Source organism: Pseudophryne corroboree, chromosome 2 (genome assembly GCF_028390025.1).
Source record: "Pseudophryne corroboree isolate aPseCor3 chromosome 2, aPseCor3.hap2, whole genome shotgun sequence".
Lineage (NCBI taxonomy): Eukaryota > Metazoa > Chordata > Amphibia > Anura > Myobatrachidae > Pseudophryne > Pseudophryne corroboree.
In genome coordinates this window covers 320,018,759-320,040,323 of record NC_086445.1, presented here as the reverse complement: position 1 = coordinate 320,040,323, position 21,565 = coordinate 320,018,759, and the positions used below count along the sequence as shown (strand labels likewise).

At 43.6% G+C, this 21,565-nt stretch overlaps 1 protein-coding gene and 1 pseudogene across 16 annotated transcripts in view; one reads left to right on the top strand and one right to left on the bottom strand.

The window, feature by feature from the left end:
* MYCBP2 (MYC binding protein 2) overlaps positions 1 to 21,565 on the top strand; it is a 705,517-nt gene that overhangs the window by 299,331 nt on the left and 384,621 nt on the right. For all 16 annotated transcript variants that reach the window (XM_063952980.1, XM_063952968.1, XM_063952974.1 and 13 more), the window contains 6 exons: positions 3,382 to 3,535; positions 5,046 to 5,218; positions 5,414 to 5,539; positions 5,632 to 5,759; positions 5,854 to 5,945; positions 10,867 to 11,001. In XM_063952980.1, the coding sequence (XP_063809050.1) occupies positions 3,382 to 3,535; positions 5,046 to 5,218; positions 5,414 to 5,539; positions 5,632 to 5,759; positions 5,854 to 5,945; positions 10,867 to 11,001 (808 nt within the window). The remainder of the gene's footprint in view (positions 1 to 3,381; positions 3,536 to 5,045; positions 5,219 to 5,413; positions 5,540 to 5,631; positions 5,760 to 5,853; positions 5,946 to 10,866; positions 11,002 to 21,565) is intronic.
* On the bottom strand, positions 16,934 to 17,052 carry LOC135052170 (5S ribosomal RNA; annotated as a pseudogene).

The following is a 21,565-nucleotide window of genomic DNA, read 5'->3' as shown; positions in this document are numbered from 1 at the left end:
TTTGTGGTACCGAAACCGGACGGTTCGGTGAGACCCATTTTAAATTTGAAATCCTTGAACACATATATCAAAAAATTCAAGTTCAAGATGGAATCGCTCAGGGCGGTTATTGCAAGCATGGACGAGGGAGATTACATGTTATCGCTGGACATCAAGGATGCTTACCTACATGTCCCCATTTACCATCCTCACCAGGAGTACATCAGGTTTGTGGTACAAGATTGTCATTACCAATTCCAGACGTTGCCGTTCGGTCTCTCCACGGCTCCGAGGGTCTTTACCAAGGTAATGGCGGAAATGATGATACTCCTTCGAAGGAAGGGAGTTTTAATTATCCCGTACTTGGACGATCTCCTGATAAAGGCGAGGTCCAGAGAGCAAGGGGTAGCACTATCTCGGGAAGTGCTACAACAGCACGGCTGGATTCTAAACATTCCAAAGTCACAGCTGGTCCCTACGACACGCCTGCTGTTCCTAGGGATGGTTCTGGACACAGAACAGAGAAAAGTGTTTCTCCCTGAGGAGAAGGCCAGGGAGCTGTCATCTCTAGTCAGAGGCCTCCTAAAACCAAAACAGGTGTCGGTGCATCACTGCACGCGGATCCTGGAAAAAATGGTAGCTTTCTACGAAGCGATTCCATTCGGCAGGTTTCATGCAAGAACCTTTCAGTGGGACCTGTTGGACAAGTGGTCCGGATCGCATCTTCAGATGCATCGTCTGATAACCCTGTCTCCAAGGACAAGGGTGTCTCTGCTGTGGTGGCTGCAGAGTGCTCATCTTCAAGAGGGCCGCAGATTCGGCATACAGGACTGGGTCCTGGTGACCACGGATGCCAGCCTTCGAGGCTGGGGAGCAGTCACACAGGGAAGAAACTTCCAAGGACTATGGTCAAGTCAGGAGACTTCCCTGCACATAAATATTCTGGAACTAAGGGCCATTTACAATGCCCTAAGTCAGGCAAAACCCCTGCTTCAAAACCAGCCGGTACTGATCCAGTCAGACAACATCACGGCAGTCGCCCATGTAAATCGACAGGGCGGCACAAGAAGCAGGACGGCAATGGCAGAAGCCACAAGGATTCTCCGATGGGCGGAAAATCACGTGTTAGCACTGTCAGCAGTGTTCATTCCGGGAGTGGACAACTGGGAAGCAGACTTCCTCAGCAGGCACGACCTCCACCTGGGAAAGTGGGGACTTCATCCAGAAGTCTTTCAAATGATTGTAAACCAGTGGGAAAAACCACAGGTGGACATGATGGCGTCCCGCCTAAACAAAAAACTAGAAAAATATTGCGCCAGGTCAAGAGACCCGCAGGCGATAGCTGTGGACGCTCTGGTAACACCGTGGGTGTACCGATCGGTTTATGTGTTCCCTCCTCTTCCTCTCATACCAAAGGTACTGAGGATAATAAGGAGAAGAGGAGTAAGAACTATACTCATTGTTCCGGATTGGCCAAGAAGAGCGTGGTATCCGGAACTTCAAGAAATGATGTCAGAGGACCCATGGCCTCTACCGCTCAGACAGGACCTGCTGCAGCAGGGGCCCTGTCTGTTCCAAGACTTACCGCGGCTGCGTTTGACGGCATGGCGGTTGAACACCGGATCCTGAAGGAAAAGGGCATTCCGGAGGAAGTCATTCCTACGCTGATAAAAGCTAGGAAAGAAGTAACCGTGAACCATTATCACCGCATATGGCGAAAATATGTTGCGTGGTGTGAGGCCAGGAAGGCCCCAACGGAAGAATTTCAGCTGGGCCGGTTCCTGCACTTCCTACAGTCAGGGGTGACTATGGGCCTTAAATGGGTTCCATTAAGGTCCAGATTTCGGCTCTATCGATTTTCTTCCAGAGTATTGGCTTCACTACCTGAAGTTCAGACTTTTGTTAAGGGAGTGCTGCATATTCAGCCCCCTTTTGTGCCTCCAGTGGCACCTTGGGATCTCAACGTGGTGTTGGATTTCCTAAAGTCACATTGGTTTGAGCCACTGAAAACCGTGGATTTAAAATATCTCACGTGGAAAGTGGTCATGTTGTTGGCCTTGGCTTCGGCCAGGCGTGTTTCAGAATTGGCGGCTTTGTCATGTAAAAGCCCTTATCTGATTTTCCATATGGATAGGGCAGAATTGAGGACTCGTCCCCAGTTTCTCCCCAAAGTGGTATCAGCTTTTCATCTGAACCAACCTATCGTGGTGCCTGCGGCTACGAATGACTTGGAGGCTTCCAAGTTGTTGGATGTAGTCAGGGCCCTAAAAATGTAGGTTTCCAGGACAGCTGGCGTCAGGAAGACTGACTCGCTTTTTATCCTGTATGCGCCCAACAAGTTGGGTGCACCTGCTTCTAAGCAGACTATTGCTCGCTGGATCTTTAGTACGATTCAGCTTGCACATTCTGTGGCTGGACTGCCGCATCCTAAATCAGTAAAAGCCCATTCCACGAGGAAAGTGGGCTCTTCTTGGGCGGCTGCCCGAGGGGTCTCGGCTCTTCAACTTTGCAGAGCTGCTACTTGGTCAGGGGCAAACACGTTTGCTAAATTCTACAAATTTGATACCCTGGCTGAGGAGGACCTTGAGTTCTCTCATTCGGTGCTGCAGAGTCATCCGCACTCTCCCGCCCGTTTGGGAGCTTTGGTATAATCCCCATGGTCCTTACGGAGTCCCCAGCATCCACTTAGGACGTTAGAGAAAATAAGAATTTACTCACCGGTAATTCTATTTCTCATAGTCCGTAGTGGATGCTGGGCGCCCATCCCAAGTGCGGATTGTCTTCAATACTTGTATATAGTTATTGCTTAACTAAAGGGTTATTGTTGAGCTATCTGTTGAGAGGCTCAGTTGTTATCATGCTGTTAACTGGGTATTGGATCACGAGTTATACGGTGTGATTGGTGTGGCTGGTATGAGTCTTACCCGGGATTCAAAATCCTTCCTACTTGTGTCAACTCTTCCGGGCACAGTATCCTAACTGAGGTCTGGAGGAGGGTCTTAGTGGGAGGAGCCAGTGCACACCAGTAGTCTAAAATCTTTCTTTATAGTTGTGCCCAGTCTCCTGCGGAGCCGCTAATCCCCATGGTCCTTACGGAGTCCCAGCATCCACTACGGACTATGAGAAATAGAATTACCGGTGAGTAATTTTTTTTTTTTTTTGCTTCTTGACTAGCTACCTTTAAAAAAATAAAATACAAAAATAAGTAATTAGCTATGTCCTCTATTGACTGACAACTATGCTGCAGCTGAGATCCGGTCTCTAGGTCGCTACTTTCCATACCACACCCGATGCAGCTATCCCACGACACTCTTAGTAATTGTGAGAGACACATACTAAATTATAACTGGACAGAGTATCTAGTAACTGTGCAGACAATGATAATGTTTTCTAATTATGCAGGTCTAGTACCAGCTTCTATGACTGAGCCCCCACCATTTAAATGCCTTCTTATCAATAAAGTTGATGGAAGCTGTGCTACTTTTAATGACTCCGAACAAGAGGATCTGCAAGGTTTTGGGGTTTGCTTGGACCCAGTCCATGATGTTATTTGGAGGTATGTTTCTGTTTACTTCTGACATATACATTCAAGGGAAAGTCTAATGGGCGTGGTAAATTACAGCAGTCAATTGATCCGTCTGGGGGAATTCAATTGATGCCGATAGCCGGTTTTATTGGAGACCCGTAGGCAGGAGAAACAAATCCCCAGTAAGTGACTTTTTATTCACGGCCACGATCGCAAAAACACTTGGCTCTGGGAACTTATCCCGGATTTTGTTTGTTTTTGCATTAAACTTATATGTTTTTTCCACAATAAAAAGCGGAAATTAATTGAATTGCCCCAAAAAACATTAGGCAAAAAAAAACCTGCGAAAAAGCCTGTTTTTTTTTTTTTTTTTTGTGGAAAAATTTACTGTGACTTATTTATTTCCCCCCTTAGGGGTGTATTGTCGGAAAGACGGCAGCTTCCGACAGGTTTAGGTCGGAAGGAGTTCCGACCTATTCAATGCTGAATGGTTTTTTTCCGACAAGTCAGGAATTCCCGACTTGTCGGAAAACACGTGGATTGTCGGATTAGCTGCGGATCCACGTGTTTTGGCCCCCAGTTCCGACAATGTCAATCCAACTTTTTTAAAGTCGTATTGACATTGTCGGAACCGGAGAGATGAGATGGGTGAAGGCGGCTATAGAACAGCAGCAGCACTTACGGGACAGCACGAGTGAGCGGCCGTGACAGTTGTCGGGAACGGGCAAATCCGACAGCTGGATTTGGCCGCTCATTGGATACTAACCTGTCGGGTCCTTTCCCTCGGAAAGGACCCAACAGGTATTGAAAACACCCCTTAGTGTGTTCCATTTTGTTGAAAGAAGATGTGATTGATTGGTGATGACCTGTAAGAACACAATTCCTTACAATCCAGACCACCAGCTGAGGCATGTATCAGTGACCACTTTTCACCTGTCTAAAGAAAACAGGCGAAAAACTAAAGGTTTATTTTTGAGCACATTTTCAAACAGCGGTTTTCTTTTCACATTGTACATAGTAAAGTGTCACCTGAAAATTCCTCGGCATTCTCTGGAATGAACATTGAACTTTTTTAACAGGACTGAAAGCAAGTCACTTATAAATCAAAGGCAAATGAAATCTATATATAAATCTTACAGAAGAGCTTACAATTTATTTATTGCAATTCTGTTTGTAAGCTTTTTCTACACTTGACACAAATATGTATCTTAGCTCTGGAAAGAGACCTGTGTGTTCTAATTTTGTCTATTGCATACTACTTTCTGTATACAGTTAGGGGTAAATTTACTAATATGGGAGTTCTGTTTAAGATGGGTTTTTGCGCATAGCAACTAATCAGATTCTACTACTCATTTATATAGCACCTTCTAGAAGATAATACCTGGAATCTGATTGGTTGCTTTGACGCCATGTAAGACTTAAGGAAAATGCTTTGTAACTATTATAAAAGATTTAAATGCTAGTTTGGCTTTGTTATAAAATATACAAATTCATTCTAATACAATTATAAAGCTTTACTCAGTGATATGTTTTGTTCTAGATTTCAGGCCAGCACAAGAGAGTTTTGGTGTTACAATGCTGTCATAGCAGACTCCAGGCTACCATCCGCCCCTGACATGCAGCTAAGATGTAGCATTCTTAGCCCAGAGCTGGCACTGCCTACAGGACAAAAAGCTGTAACCACTCGATCACATGCAGCTTTGCATATACTAGGTTGGTTTGTGTTGGACGTAAATAACTCCTGCTAGACTCTGATCTGAGTAATGCTATTGTTATGAAGCAATATTGTACAGTATATTTGTTAAAAGCAAAAAGAATTGTTCATTGTGTGGTAAGCGTGTTTAGGGCATAAGTTATTACTTGGACTTGGCAGTATTTTATGTGTGCTTACGATATTCTTAATTTCAGGTTGTCTCGACACACTGGCTGCAATGCAAGACTTGAAGATGGGCGTCTCGAGTACTGAAGAGGAAACTCAATCAGTGTTGAAAGTTTATTCCAAGGAAGATTACAGTGTTGTTAATAGATTTGAAAGTATGAGTCTAGCTTGGTTTGTACTTTCAGAAAGATAAACATACCAAGTGTCCAGTTACTCTAAATAAATATACTACTTGTCATTTGTTAAGGTCATGGTGGAGGCTGGGGGTATTCTGCACATTCGGTGGAAGCGATACGTTTCTGTGCAGATACAGACATCCTACTTGGAGGACTGGGCCTTTTTGGCGGTAGAGGGGAATACACAGCAAAAATAAAGGTTACTTTTTTATTATGTGCAATATGAATTGATCTCATACAATGTGGTTTGGAAACACGTTGACATAATCATATTCTTGTATTCATTCCTACAGTTATTTGAACTGGGGTCAGATGGAGGTGACCATGAAACAGATGGGGACTTACTGGCAGAGACTGATGTTCTTGCATACGACTGTGCAGCCAGGTGAGTTATTTATGGAGGTCTATACTTAATACATCACACTTTGCCAAAGGCTAGCCATGCTTGTTATATTCTGATCATTTAGACAATCAATTTTTATTGAAATGTAAAACTATTATCACATGTAAAGGTAACAGTAAATTATATCTGATCAATAGTCCAGTCTGCAGTGTAAAATGTTCAGACTGATCAGATTGAGTTTTTGTGAGTCTCTTGTAGCGGTGCGATTAAAATTTCTACAAACTCTATACTGTGCATGCACTGCTAATGTGTTTTCCCTGTCATCTCCGAATTGGACGGTTTCTTTTGACAAACAGACAAAACATGTAATAAAAAAGATCAATTGCAAATGTATTTGTAATGTTTAAAACTGGGTACACACTATGGGGTATATGCAATTAGCGGCAAATTATCGCCGTTTTTTAATTCGACACAATCCGACCGTCCAATTTCGGCAAGTGGTTGCCGAAATTCACCATATTCAATGGAAAACGGATTCGACAGTCCCGAGGGCGAAAAACGGCAGATTTGCCGGATTTTGCCGCGATTTTAAAAAACGGGGAAAAACACGAAAAAAAATGGCGTGGGGTCCCCACTCCAAAGCATAACCAGCCTCGGGCTCTTCGAGCTGGTCCTGGTTCTAAAAATCCGGGGAAAAATTGGACAGGGGATCCCCCGTATTTTTAAAACCAGCACCGGGCTCTGCGCCTGGTGCTGGTGCAAAAAATACGGGGGACAAAAAGAGTAGGGGTCCCCCGTATTTTATACACCAGCATCGGGCTCCACTAGCTGGACAGATAATGCCACAGCCGGGGGTCACTTTTATACAGTGCCCTGCGGCCGTGGCATTAAATATCCAACTAGTCACCCCTGGCCAGGGTACCCTGGGGGAGTGGGGACCCCTTCAATCAAGGTGTCTGTCCCCCCCCCCCCCCCCCCCCCCCCAGCCACCCAAGGGCCAGGGGTGAAGCCCAACGCTGTCTCCCTCATCCAAGGGCTGCGGATGGGAGGCTGATAGCCTTGAGAAAATGTAAAGAATATTGTTTTTTCCAGTAGTACTACAAGTCCCAGCAAGCCTCCCCCGCAAGCTGGTACTTGGAGAACCACAAGTACCAGCATGCGGGAGAAAAACGGGCCCGCTGGTACCTGTAGTACTACTGAGAAAAAAATACCCAAATAAAAACAGGAGACACACACCGTGATAAGTACAACTTTATTACACACTGCCGACACACACACACTTACCTATGTTGACACGCCGACTGCCACGTCTCGACTCCGACGATCCGGGGTACCTGTGTAAAAAAAAAAACACTCGCCTGATCCAGTGTCCAGAGATAATCCACGTCCAGAGATAATCCACGTACTTGGCAAAAAAAAAAACACGAATACCCGACCACCGGACTGAAAGGGGTCCCATGTTGACACATGAGACCCCTTTCCCCGAATGCCGGGACCCCACGTGACTGCTGTCACTGAGGTCACTTCAGCCAATCAGGAAGTGCCACGTCGTAGCGCTCAGCTGATTGGCTGTGCGCGTCTTAGCTCAGACAGCGCATCGCACAGCTCCCTCCATTACTTTCAATGGTGGGAACTTTGCCGTCAGCGGCGGGGTTACCCGCGGTCAGCCGCTGACCGCGGGTGACCCCACCACTAACCGCAAAGTTCCCACCATTGAATATAATGGAGAGGCTTTGCGATGCGCTGTCTGACAGCTCTTTCGCGCACAGAGCCATTCAGCAGAGTGCAAGGACGTTGCACTCGCTGATTGGCTGAAGAGACACTTCTGTGACAGCTGTCACGGGGGTGTCTGCATTCGTGGAAAGGGGTCTCATGTGTCAACATGGGACCCCTTTCAGTCCGGTGGTCGGGTGTTCGTTTTGTTGTTTTGACAAGTACGTGGATTTATCTCTGGACCCTGGATCAGGTGAGTATAATTATCTTTTATTTTCAGGTACCCGTGGATTCTACTTGGAGAAGAGGACCGACTGCTTCGTGTCAACATAGGTAAGTATGTGTGTGTCGGCAGTGTGTAATAAAGTTGTACTTGTCACGGTGTGTGTCTCCTGTTTTTATTTGGGTAGGACAATACATTATGCCCTAAGCTTAAGGGAAGCAAGCATTCCCTTCTTTCAGTAGTAGTCACTCCAGTCCCTGAATAAAAGAAGAGATTGGGTTTTACATAAAACTTCCCTTTCTGGTCCAGGAATCAGGCTGTTGTTTTTAACCTATTGTGATCCTGAAATACCTAATGTTCTGTATAGGATCAATATGTAGTCCTTGAGGTCATTCGTTAACAGCAATGTAACAGTACAAGTTCTAAGTGTCTCTGGGATACTTACTTGCATATTACAATCTGGGTGGTCGCAGGCCCCCCTTCTATTTGCTGTCCAGTAATTTTCCGCTTCAGACACTGTCCTTCGGCCTAGACAGTGTCACGATTCTTGCTTTGGGAATACCGGGGGGAGTGTTGGATGCCTGCTTATCAGACGCTTCAAAGGTTGAAGAGAGTTGGCCAGATATAGCTCTTCTTGATTAGTTATGCACTAAAGTAGGGTCAGCAGTAGAACATGATCTGGTACTAAAACTGGACTGAAACTAGTACAGCTAATATTTGAACTAGGCTGGAGCCAATATTGAAAGGACCAGACTGGGCTGTACCTGTATTGCTGATACGGAACCAGGCTGTGACCGGTATAGCTATTATTGAAACTGGCTGGGTCCGGCACAGCGTCACGCCGGGCTGGGTCCGGCACAGCGTCACGCCGGGCTGGGTCTGCAGGTGCAGGTACTGGATTAGGGCCAGTAATGCTCACGTGCTGGGCTTTGACCGACTGATAGTACAGGAACCGGGCTGTGACCGACTAATAGTACAGGAACCAGGCTGGGATTGGTAATGCTCACGTGCAGGCTAGGCGGCTAATGGTACAGGAGCCGGGATGGGACCAGTAATACTCACGTGCCAACTGGAGTGACTAATGGTACAGGACCGAGCTGGCACCGGCTAATAGTACAGAAACAGGACCAGTAATACTCACGTGACTAATGGTACAGGAACCGTGCTATGACCGGTTAATGGTAGATAGGTATAGTTGTCTGAACCCCTCTGGTGGTTGTCAGTCTGACTTGAATGTAGAGTACTTCAGAGAATTGTGATGCTGGGAAACACTATGTAAAGAGGATAAGTTGGTTGGGAACAGTAGTTCTGTTGGTACTGAGAGCTGGAAGCTGGGCACGCAGGAAACAACTAGAGGCTCTTTGGAACCAGTAGCGCAAAACAGGATGATGCTGGGTCAAGGAAACTGAAGACTGACCTCCAGGGATCAGGAGCCTATAGACGTGGCAGGTAGAGCAATGTTGTTCAGGCAATTTGCTGTTGTGCCCATTAACCCTTACATACCCTGGGATGCGTGGCATCAAATCCAATTGGGGGCTGATCATCCTTTGGACGATCTTCTGTACCTGGACGATCTTCTGATCAAAATGAAATCCATGGAATCTGATTGAATTCTCATTTCAAGAAACCAAACCCGATCATTTCCCAGCAGATTATCTTCCTGGGACTTATGGTCCCCGTCCGTCAACAGAGGGTGTTCTTGACGGAGGAAAGAATTCTTTCCCTGCAATATGTTCGTTAATAGGCAGATGTCACTCTCCAGTCCCATTTACATCATCTTCGGACTCTAGATGAGTTAAAGCTCCTAATAAATGTGCTGGAGTTCTGAGTGGCTTTGATCAGTGGATACCAGTCCTTGTGAGGAAGAGCAATCACAATCTAGTATATAAATGTTGTGGCTTACAGAGATTTCTAAGGAGGCACTGAGAGTGCCCTTGCTGTGAGAGAGATTTGCTAGATCATGTGTTGGGCATAGCAAGATGTTCCAGCCATTGCCTTGTTTTTCTTTCTCAAGGTGGGAAACTAAGAACCAGACTTTCTCAGTAGACAAACCCTTCATTCTGGGGAGTTGTCCCATCTTCCAGAGGTCCTCAACAGCTTGTGGAAGGGTGGTGGCAACCATATGTCAACATGTTTGCACCTTGATTGAACCACAAGGATTTCCAGGGTGATCGATCCACAGGCAATTTTTGGTAGATGTCTTTGAATTCCTTTTGGTCTCCCTGGTCCCTGGTAGTAATGCTTATATAAAAGATTGGCCTTCTAGTAACATCAGGCTATTTAAGAAGAATATAGTACACAAGAATGGCAGAGGGACCCATCCATGTGGCTGTTCCCAAGGCTTGCTCTTAAGTTAGGGCCCTTTTCAACATCATAGTTTAAATGCTCAAATGGCATGGTTTTTAGTGTCATGATTCTTAGAGCTAATGATCATTATAAATGTTTGCTTCAGACCATGGTTTACCATGTGAATGAAAAAAATCCATAGGTATTTACTGTACATCATCTTTTTACTATTGTAGTTCTGATGAAGACTCTCACTAGGATTGCTGGAAGGACCATTAACCAGCAGTTTCATAGATTACATGCAATCAGTGGCGGCACCTGGGTCAGCTACACCCAGTGCGGCAAATAGTACCCTGTGCGTGTCTGAAAAGAGGCATGGCCTGACAGAAAGGGGTGTGGTCTCACAGGAACCCCCTTTCTACATTGCTGTCGGGGCGTGTCCAGCATGCTGCCCCCGGAGACTCTTAAAGCAGTACCGGCTTCTCAGTAACAGGAGCCAGGCGCTGCAGTATAATGTCACACTGCAGCACCTGGATCCTGTCACTGCAGAGGAGCTGTCATTTTGGTGACACCCAGATGCGGCGTGCACCACCTTTGTGATGCCACTGCATGCAATTACTTCTCTTCTGTGACCAATAGCTTATTTTTTATTAGCTCATAATAAACATCTAGTTAAGAAATCATGTCTAAACTAATTAACAAATCATACTATTTCACACTTCATTTTGTTTTCAATCCTAGAGAGAAATATGCAATGATGTTTGATGAGCCCGTCCTTTTACAAGCTGGCTGGTGGTATGTGGCATGGGCCCGCGTGTCAGGTCCCAGCAGTGACTGTGGCTCTCATGGACAGGCTTCAATCACTACTGATGATGGGTAAGGCTTAGTTTCTTTTTTTATTGAACTCCCAGATTGTAAGAAGAGAGAAGAAGCCTGTTTTAATAAGTAGAATTCTAATTATGTGTGATACTATCCAACTTGCATAAATTTTTTATATGTATCAAGATACTACTTTCTGAACATACCTGCAGTGGCTTCTTCGCACCACATTCTGTCATGTTTGTTTGGTCTTAGGCCTGAAACGCTAGCATGTGTGGGACCAACATTGGGGAGTTTTAACCTCTGGACCATACACAAACACCTAGGGGTAAATTTACGAAGGCTTCTAAACATGAAAAAAGGTGATGTTGCCCATAGCAACCAATCAGATTCTGTCTATCCTTTCTCTTTTACATCCTAGAAAATGATAGACAGAATCTGATTGGTTGCTGTGGGCAACATCACCTCTTTTCATTTGTAGAAGCTTTAGTAAATTTACTCTGTAATATTTAATTAGTGCTTATACGTGCAAAAATAATTTAAATATTGATGTAGATGATAAATATATTATTTGTAATTCTTTCATTAATCACATTTGGATCATAGGAAGTGAATGCAGAAAACTTGTGATATGAGTATGCAACTTCATTTGTGTGTATAAAGCCACAACATAAAAACCACAGGTGAAGTAAAGAACATTTATTAGCTCCTTAAACTGACACCTGTCAGGGGATGGGATACATTTGGCAGCAATTTAACAATTGGTTCTTGAAGTTGGTATGTTGAAAGCAGGAGAAATGGGGCTACTGTGATGGGCTATATTCTGATGGCTAGCCAACTGGGTCAGAGCATCTCCAAAACGGCAGCTCTTGTGGGGTGTTTCCAGTCTCTGTATGCAGTGATTAGTACTCACCATAAGTGGTCCAAGGAAGGACAACTGGTAAAAACGCTACAACAGGCCTGGCTAACCTGTGGCTCCCCAGTTGTGAAACTACGCATCCCAGCAATGCCGTCCACCGTTTTATCATTCCCTAATAGCAAAACTGTGACAGGACATGCTGGAACTTGCAGTTTCACAACCGCTGGAGAGCCACAGGTTGGCCAGGTCTGGGCTACAGGGTCATGGGTGCCCAACATTACCAACTTTCTGTAGGAGTCCCTATATGGCTATCCACCCATCTCTATATCTATATAGTATATGTATACAGCCGTGGCCAAAAGTTTTGAGAATGACACATATTGGTTTTCACAAAGTTTGCTGCTTGTGTTATTTGACATTTTTGTCAGATGTTACTATGGTATACTGAAGTAAAATTACAAGCATTTCATAAGTGTCAATTGACAATTACATTAAGTTTATGCGAAGAGTCCATATTTGCAGTGTTGGCCCTTCTTTTTGAAGACCTCTGCAATTTGTCCACCTGCCTCTTGAGGATTGAGCACAAGTTCTCAACGGGATTAAGGTCTGGGGATTTTCCTGGCCATGGACCCAAAAGTTTGATGTTTTGTTCCCCGAGCCACTTAGTTATCACTTTTGCTTTATGGCAAGGTCCTCCATCATGCTTGAAAATGCATTGTTTGTGACCAAACTGTTCTTGGATGGTTGGGAGAAGTTGCTCTTTGAGGATGTTTTGGTACCATTCTTTATTCATGGCTTTGTTCTTTGTCAAAATTGTGAGTGAGCCCACCACCTTGGCTGAGAAGCAACCCCACACATGAATGGTCTCAGGATGCTTTACTGTTGGCATGACAAAGGACTAATGGTGGCGGTCACCTCTCCTTCTCCGGACAAGGGCAGCAAAGAAGCTACTTCTTTCCAGGAAAAACATCAGTGACAGACTGATATTCTGCAAAAGGTACAGGGATTGGACTGCTAAGGACTGGGGTAAAGTCATTTTCTCTGATAACTCCCATTTCAGATTGTTTGTGGCATCTGGAAAAACGATTGCCCGGATAAGGAAAGGTAAGCGCTACTATAAGTCCTGTGTCATGCCAACAGTAATGCATCCTGAGACCATTCATGTGTGGGGTTGCCTCTCAGCTAAGTGAATGGGCTTACTCACAATTGTGCCAAAGAAAACGGCCATGAATAAAGAATGGTACCAAAACATCCTCCAAGAGTAACTTCTCCCAACCATTCAAGAACAGTTTGGTCACTAACCATGCCTTTTCCAGCATAATGGAGGACCTTGCCATAAAGCAAAAGTGATAACTAAGTGGCACGGGGAACAAAACAGAAATTTTGGGTTCATGGCCAGATAAATCCCCAGACCTTAATCCCATTGAGAACTTGTGGTCAATCTTCAAGAGGTGGTTGGACAAACAAAAACCCACAATTTCTGATACTCCAAGCATTGATTAGGCAAGAATGGGCGGCCATCAGTCAGTATGTGGCCCAGAAGTTAATTGACAGCATGCCTGAGCGAATTGCAGAGGTGTTGAAAAAGAATGGTCAACACTGCAAATATGGACTCTTTGCGTAAATTTATTGTAATTATCAATAAAAGCCTTTGACACTTATGAAATGCTTGTAATTTGACTTCAGTATACCATAGTAACATCTGACAAAAATGGCTAAAAACGCTGAAGCAGCCAATTTTGTTAAAACCAATACTTGTGGTATTCTCAAAACTTTTTTCCACGGCTGTTTATATCTATCCATATATAGTACACACAATTGCACTCTGATTCTGAGATTTTTTTTTTTTTCTAACGTCGTAGGGGATACTGGGATGGTCTTAGTACCATGGGGTATAGATGGGTCCTATTGGAGCCTTGGCACTTTAAATCTTGAGTGTGTGCTGGCTCCTCCCCTCTATGCCCACCAGACTCCGTTTAGAAAATGTGCCAGAAGGAGCTGGTTACATCCTCTGGAGCTCCAGAGAGATTTCTGCATTTATTTTTTTGTTTGTCATTTTCAGGAAGGACTGGTTGGCACCAGCCTGCCTGCAGCATGGGACTTAGGGGGGTACCAACCTCTTATAAGGTTAATGGTCCCGATCCCCGCTGACCGGACATAGCTCCTGGGGGAACTATTAGCAAACCTCTGGAGGTGAGCGTACATTCCCACAGCACGCCGCCACCCCTAACAGAGCTGAAGACTAGAAGAGTGGTGAGTACAGAGCTGACGTCCCAGCTAGCAGGTGGTGGGCTCCATTGATGGCATTACAGTACTGAGCAGCAGGGCACCACAATGGGACGGCTGCGTCTCGGATCAAAACCCACACTGGCTCTGGTGTAGAAACAGGGTTCATACCCTGTTTTCATATATTATAGAGACATGCCAGTATAAAAAAAGCGTGAAGACCGTGTGCCATTGAAGGGGCGCAGCTTCAGGTCAGAGTGGAACCAGAAGTGATATTTTCACTGCATTCAGACGCTGGCTGCAGGGAAGCGCTGCCCCCCTAGGACCTTCCACAGCACCTCACCGGTACCAAGGAGGTTATAGTAGGTCGGAGCTACATATATATATATATATATATATATATATATATATAATATATACTAAGTGCTCTTCTTGTGTACTTAGTCCGCTGCCCAGCGAAGCATTGCATTTAGCTATAGGGGCAAGTGTGCTGGTTCTCTCTCTTTCTGTCTCTGCTATCACGCTGTTTGGGTTTACTGCAATTAACCTTTTCCTGTGTGTGTGTGCGTTCTACTATACAGTATGTCTGGCAAACCTCTGTGTCAGTTATGCAACACTAAGTTTTCTCTTACGTCCTAGAGGATGCTGGGGACTCCGTAAGGACCATGGGGATAGACGGGCTCCGCAGGAGACATGGGCACTTTCAGAAAGACTTTAGGTTTGGGTGTGCACTGGCTCCTCCCTCTATGCCCCTCCTCCAGACCTCAGTTTACTACTGTGCCCAGAGGAGACTGGGTGCATTACAGGGAGCTCTCCTGAGTTTCCTGTCAGAAAGTATATTTGTTAGGTTTTTTATTTTCAGGGAGCCTGCTGGCAACAGACTCCCTGCATCGTGGGACTGAGGGCAGAGAAACAGACCTACTTTAATGCTAGGCTCTGTTTCTTAGGCTACTGGACACCATTAGCTCCAGAGGGATCGGTACGCAGGTCTCACCCTCGCCGTCCGTCCCAGAGCCGCGCCGCCATCATCCTCGCACAGCCGGAAGATAGAAGCCGGGTGAGTATGAGAAGAAAAGAAGACTTCAGAGGCGGCAGAAGACTTCATGATCTTCACTGAGGTAACGCACAGCAGTAAAGCTGTGCGCCATTGCTCCCATACACCTCACACACTGCAGTCACTGTAAGGGTGCAGGGCGCAGGGGGGGCGCCCTGGGCAGCATATGAACCTCTCTTTGGCAAAAATAAATAAATAAATATATATGGCGTGGTGAGAGTATGGCGCCACGAGTATATGTGTATAGGCCGGCTATAATGTTTAAAAATATATACACATAAAATATATTAGCCACAAAATGTAGACACTCCTTTAGGAATAAAAGGCGTCAGCTGACCCCAATATATAGGCAGTGATAAGCTGCCTGTTAGTTAAAAATGTGCAAGGGAGGGTTGGGGTAATAGCGACTCACAGTGTCTACGCATAAAAGGATATATATATGAAGAAACAATAAAAATACGTATGTCTAAAAAACAGGGGGAAATTTATTACAAATTATAAAAATACAAAATAAAATTACAATAAGAGAATTGTATATTTTTTGGATGGTCTAAAAAAGTGTAGAGAAAATATAAAAGTATAAGGGTTGGATTTAAAACATGAATTTAAACTAATAAAACATAGAAAACATAACTGGAACAATAAAAAATATAAAAATATTTTCAGATAAGAGAAAGGTGCTTATCTTAAAAAAGGAAGGTCACTTGAGGTATGCCCAACGCGTTTCGTCCATCTGACTTCATCAAGGGGTAGAGGGCTACTGAGCAGACATTCTATTTATAGCCAGAGTGATTAACAATGTAACTGTGACATCACTTCCTGTTTGGGACTACTTGGTTAAACCATTAGAAACGGCATCATAAGAACTAAGGTCCATATGTTGCCAGAGATAGATCTAGGGAGCTTAGACTTCATGGGATTAGTTTAGTTAAAAAACGAGTGTTTTAAATGGTATTACAATATAGAATAGAGAAAGATATGTCCAGGAGCGCTTTTGCCCCACTTCCGCCCCGCTTCCTGTGGCCGATTCCGCGTACTGCGCATGCGCGCGGTGCCCCATTTCCGGTCCTCGCGTCTCTTAGCAGGCATTGCGCTGCCACACTTCCTGTGCACAGCGCATGCGCACGGCGGTCCGTTTCTGCATCTCTGTGTGGGCGCTGTGCAGCTTGTGTCTTAAATGGTGGTTGGACCAATTGAGTTGTCAATCATCACGGCGGCCATCTTTAAGGAGCCAGATTAGGCAGGACACGTTCATTGAGTGATTTTTACGGCTTATTCCGATATACATAGAAAAAACAAATAAAGCAAAGATTAATAACTTATAGGTTGTTCAGTTCGTCACAGGGTTTGGGGCATAGAGAAGGTTATATTGGAAGGAGATCATACTACTTAATAATTAATTTTCAGAAGTATATATATATGAAATGAGTTAAGTAACTTGCTAACTGCGCTATTTATATATTAGTGAAGCATTTATATATAAAACTTTATTTATTATTAGAAGGCCAATGTATGGTGTTTTAATAGTGCTTATCAAATAAAGAATAAATATTTGTTTCAGTACATTGTGCTTATAGTGCGTTGAATTTTTCAGTGATGGGTAAATACGAATAAAAAGTGCACATGCCACAAGGGGGTGGAGGAGTGTTAAACTGTGTACATAGGTGTACATATAAGTTATTGGTGTAATAATTAAAATACTGGACAGAGCGTAAGATTAGATATATTGCACAGTTTTATCTATGCAATATAATCGTGTATTATGTGAGATTGGACAAGGGTGGTCAATGAGCCCGTATTTATGTCAATATTTTACATTGCTGGTGTGTCGTGGGCTAAATATATCTCACATTGTACAGTACCCAATCTTCCCAAGTGGTTCCCCGCTTGGTACTATTTGGGCCCTACACTGCTTAGCTTCCAAGATCGGGCGAGATTGGGCGTCCGCCAGTGTGGTATGACTGTATCTCGTGGATAAGTAACTGAGTCGCACAGCAATCTGAATTTATTAACATGACAGGCAAATTAACAATTTATACAGGTGCTTCATGTTGTGATTCAGGTTAAATAAAGTGCTAAGTGCATAGGGGTTCGAGATATACAGTGAGAAAAATAGGTGAAAATATGATTGAAGGAATAAGACCAGGATTTAGCTTTTCTTCATAGGAACGGTGCGATCTCATATCCTTCGTTAAATCCCAATGGATGGGTAGTTTTCAGTTGGAAGATCCAGTACATCTCTCTCTGGGACAGCTTCTTCGCTAGGTCTCCTCCTCTTTCGCCATTTGTAACGTGTTCAATTGCCTTAAAGGACAGTTCTTCCGGGTTGGACTGATGTTCTTGTTTAAAATGTCTGTAGAGTAAATGTGTTTCCGATTTGTTCTTTATGCTACGTATGTGTTCTTGAATCCTGATTTTCAACGTCCGCTTTGTTTTGCCTACATACTTTTTGTGACATGTGCATTCCATGAGGTATATGATTGACGTGCTATTACAGTTCATAAAGTCTTTGATTTTAAATTCTTTGGTACCACCGGTGTTGCTGAAAGTCCTCCTATTAGGGTTCAGGAATCTACAGATATTGCAATGTCCACATTTGTATGCTCCAACGCATTTTGGAAGAGAGCGTGGATTGTCTTCTGATGGTAGTGCTCGTAGCATACTTGGTGCGAGAATGTCCTTAAGATTTCTAGATTTACGGAAGATCAGCTCAGGTTGTGCAGGTAGAATTTCCTTAAGGATGGGATCCATCAGGAGTATGCCCCAGTGTGTTTTTAATGAGGTTCTGATGGAGTGTTCATGGCTGTTATAGGTTGTTACGAAGGAGACGGACTCCTTCCTCTCTGTTTTTTCTTTGTAGGTAAGTAATTGTTCTCTCTCCAGGTTTTTTGTTCTCTCCATGGCTCCGTCCAGTATAGTTTTAGGGTAATTCTTTTCTTCGAACCTTTTCCTGTAAATTCCAAGTTGTGCTTCGCATTCTTCGTCCTTATTGCAGTTCCTCCTGATTCTATGAAATTGGGAGTAGGGGATATTGTTTTTCCACTTCTTAGAGTGACTGCTCTTGTAATGAAGATAGCTATTCTTGTCGACATTCTTAATATAATTTTTTGTGGAGACCGCCCCTTCCTCTCCAGTTAGTATCAGGTCCAGGAACTCAATTGAATTTTTATCCATATTGTAAGTAAAAGACAGATTAAAATCATTGAGTTGTAAAATTTTAAAAAAGTCCAAAAAAGAATCAGGGCTGCCATCCCAGATGATCAGAATGTCATCTATATACCTTTTGTATAAAATGACATGTTTTTCGAAGTGTTGCGTGTTATACATATGTTTCTCCTCCCATTGGCCCATAAATAAATTAGCGAAACTCGGTGCGAATATCGTGCCCATCGCGGTGCCGCATTGTTGCAAGTAAAATTTGTCTAAAAATTTAAAATAATTCCGACTTAAAATAAAATTCATCAATTCGCAAATAAAAATCCTGTGTGCTTCTGTGAGAGATGAGTCTTTGTTAAGATATATCCTGCTGGCTTCAATACCTTTTTTGTGTTCAATGCAGGTATATAGTGATTGAACATCGATGGTTATCCATATGTATGAGTTTTTCCATTTGATGTTCTTCATCACATTTAGTACCATTGTGGTGTCTTGCAGGAATGATGGTAAATTTTTGACGTGTGGGTTCAAAAAGATGTCCACGTATTTAGACAAATTTGATGTAAGAGAGTCTATCCCTGCGACAATAGGTCTTCCAGGTGGGTTAGACAAGCACTTATGGATTTTTGGCAGAAAATAAAATATGGGGGTGGTGGGGTTTGATTGCATTAAAAATGAATATTCGTCCTTCGTAAGGATGTTGCTTCTCAGACCTTGCAGAAGTAAGGATCTCAATTCATCTATATATGCATTTTTTGGGTCATCTGGTAGCAGGGCATAGGAGCTAGTGTCTCCTAGGAGTCTTTGTGCTTCTTGGACATATTTGTCCCTGTCCTGAATGACCAACCCCCCCCCTTTGTCAGCCGGTTTTATAACTATTTGCTTATTTTTTTGAAGATTTTTCAATGCTTCAATTTCTTTGTTGTGGAGATTTTTATTCACCGCCGGTGTGGGTTCTGATTCACACAGATCTTTTTTCACCAGATCGTAAAAGATGCTTATGTTGTTCCCTTTGGATTCAATTGGATAATATTTACTTTTTGGTTTTAATCCAGATTTTGAGCTTGCTTCATAGTTTGATATAACAGCGTTCTCTTTTCTCAGGAAATGTCTCTTTAACGTTAGTTTACGCACGAACTTATTGAGGTCAATAAACGTATCGAATTTATTTAGACCTCCTGAAGGTGCAAAAGATAATCCTTTGCTAAGAAGTGAGTGTTCTGAGTCGGTGAGTTCATGTGTGGATAGGTTAAATATTCCTTTGTCTCCTGTTCCGTAGGTTATAGGTTTCTCTTTTTGAACTCTTTTCCTCCTACCGCCCCGTTTTCCTCTACTTCTGCAAACCTTCTTTTGAGCGGAGAGGCATGTTTGACGTCCTCGTAAATTGTACTCCTTGGTGGGTCTTTTATTCTTGCTCCCTGTCGTGAGGATAAAAAATCCTGTTCACTATTGGTTCTGAATCGGTTGAACGTGTTGAATCTGTTATGTGTTCTAATAGATGGTGTGGCTGGCGAGTCATCTCTTCGTCCAGGTCTTGTTTTTTGCGGGATGGTCTTCCACTGATACTTTTGTTCAGTTTTTTGAGATCTGTCAATGGTCTTAAATCTGCTCCAATTTTTGATATTGCCTTGTTCGTAATCCCTCTTATCTCTAAGGAATTTCTTCTCCTTGCCTCGTATGACCTCCTCTTCGATATGTTCCAGTTTCTTGTTAAGGACATTCTCATTTATCCTATAGTCTTCTTTACTTTTATGGGGTTCCAGTTCGGCTTCTTTCTCCTTTATCTCTTTCTCTAGAGCCGCTGCACTTCTCCTTCTTTCACTTACAAGAAGTTTCATCAGGTTCATTGAGCATGTGTGTAGAATGGAATCCCATTTTTCAATGAACTCGGGTTCTGTGTTGCCAAAGGTGGGTTGTTTTTGGATCCTCAATCCTCTTGGCACCCTATTCACTTCGATGTACTGTTCCAACCCTCTAATGTCCCACCATGTTTTGATTTCTTTGGATAGTAGGCGTTCCATTCCCCAAAATAAATCATCTAGACCATCGGGTGGGGATATGGTGTTGCTCTGAACTTCTTCATTGAATATCCTTTGGCACCATTCATTACGTTTGGTGGTGCGTTCGTTACATCTGAACATTTTAAAGGTCTAAAACACCAAAACTCAGGCTGCCTTACAAATTGTATCAAAGAGGATGGCGTGGTGAGAGTATGGCGCCACGAGTATATGTGTATAGGCCGGCTATAATGTTTAAAAATATATACACATAAAATATATTAGCCACAAAATGTAGACACTCCTTTAGGAATAAAAGGCGTCATATATATATATATATATACAGCTGGGCACTGTATATATAAAGAGCCCCTGCTAGTTTTTTTGTATATTTGAGCGGGACAGAAGCCTGCCGCCGAGGGGGTGGGGCTTCTCCCTCAGCACTCACCAGCGCCATTTTCTTCACAGCACAGCGCTGAGAGGAAGCTCCCCGGACTCTCCCCTGCTTATTCCACGGTGAGAGAGGGTTTTAAAGAAGGGGGGCACATAATTTGGCGCATATATATATCTATATGTATGTATATATATATATATCTATATATATATATCTATATATATATATATATCTATATATATATATCTATATATATATATCTATATATATATATATATATATATATATAAACAGCGCTACTGGGTAAACATATATTTATTGTGTTTTTTCCTGGGTCATATAGCGCTGGGTGTGTGCTGGCATACTCTCTCTCTCTCTCTCTCTCTCCCCAAAGGGCCTTGTGGGGGAACTGTTTTCAGATAAGAAGATTCCCTGAGTGTGCGCGTGTGTCGACATGTCTGAGGTAGAAGGCTCGCCTAGGGAGGAGGGGGGGCAAATGAATGTGGTGTCTCCGTCGACAACGCAGACACCTGACTGGATGGATATGTGGAATGTTTTAAGTGCTAATGTAAATTTATTGCACAAAAGATTAGACGAAGCTGAAGCTAGGGAACAGCCAGGGAGTCAACCCATGTCTGTCCCTATGTCGCAGGGACCTTCGGGGTCTCAAAAGCGCCCACTATCCCAAATATTAGACACAGATACCGACACGGATTCTGACACCAGTGTCGACTACGATGATGCAAAGTTACAGCCAAAATTGGGTAAATGTATTCGATATATGATTATTGCAATAAAAGATGTTTTGCATATCACAGAGGAACCCCCTGTCCCTGACACGAGGGTACACATGTATAAGGGAAAGAAACCTGAGGTAACCTTTCCCCCATCACATGAGTTGAACGAATTATGTGAAAAAGTTTGGGAATCTCCAG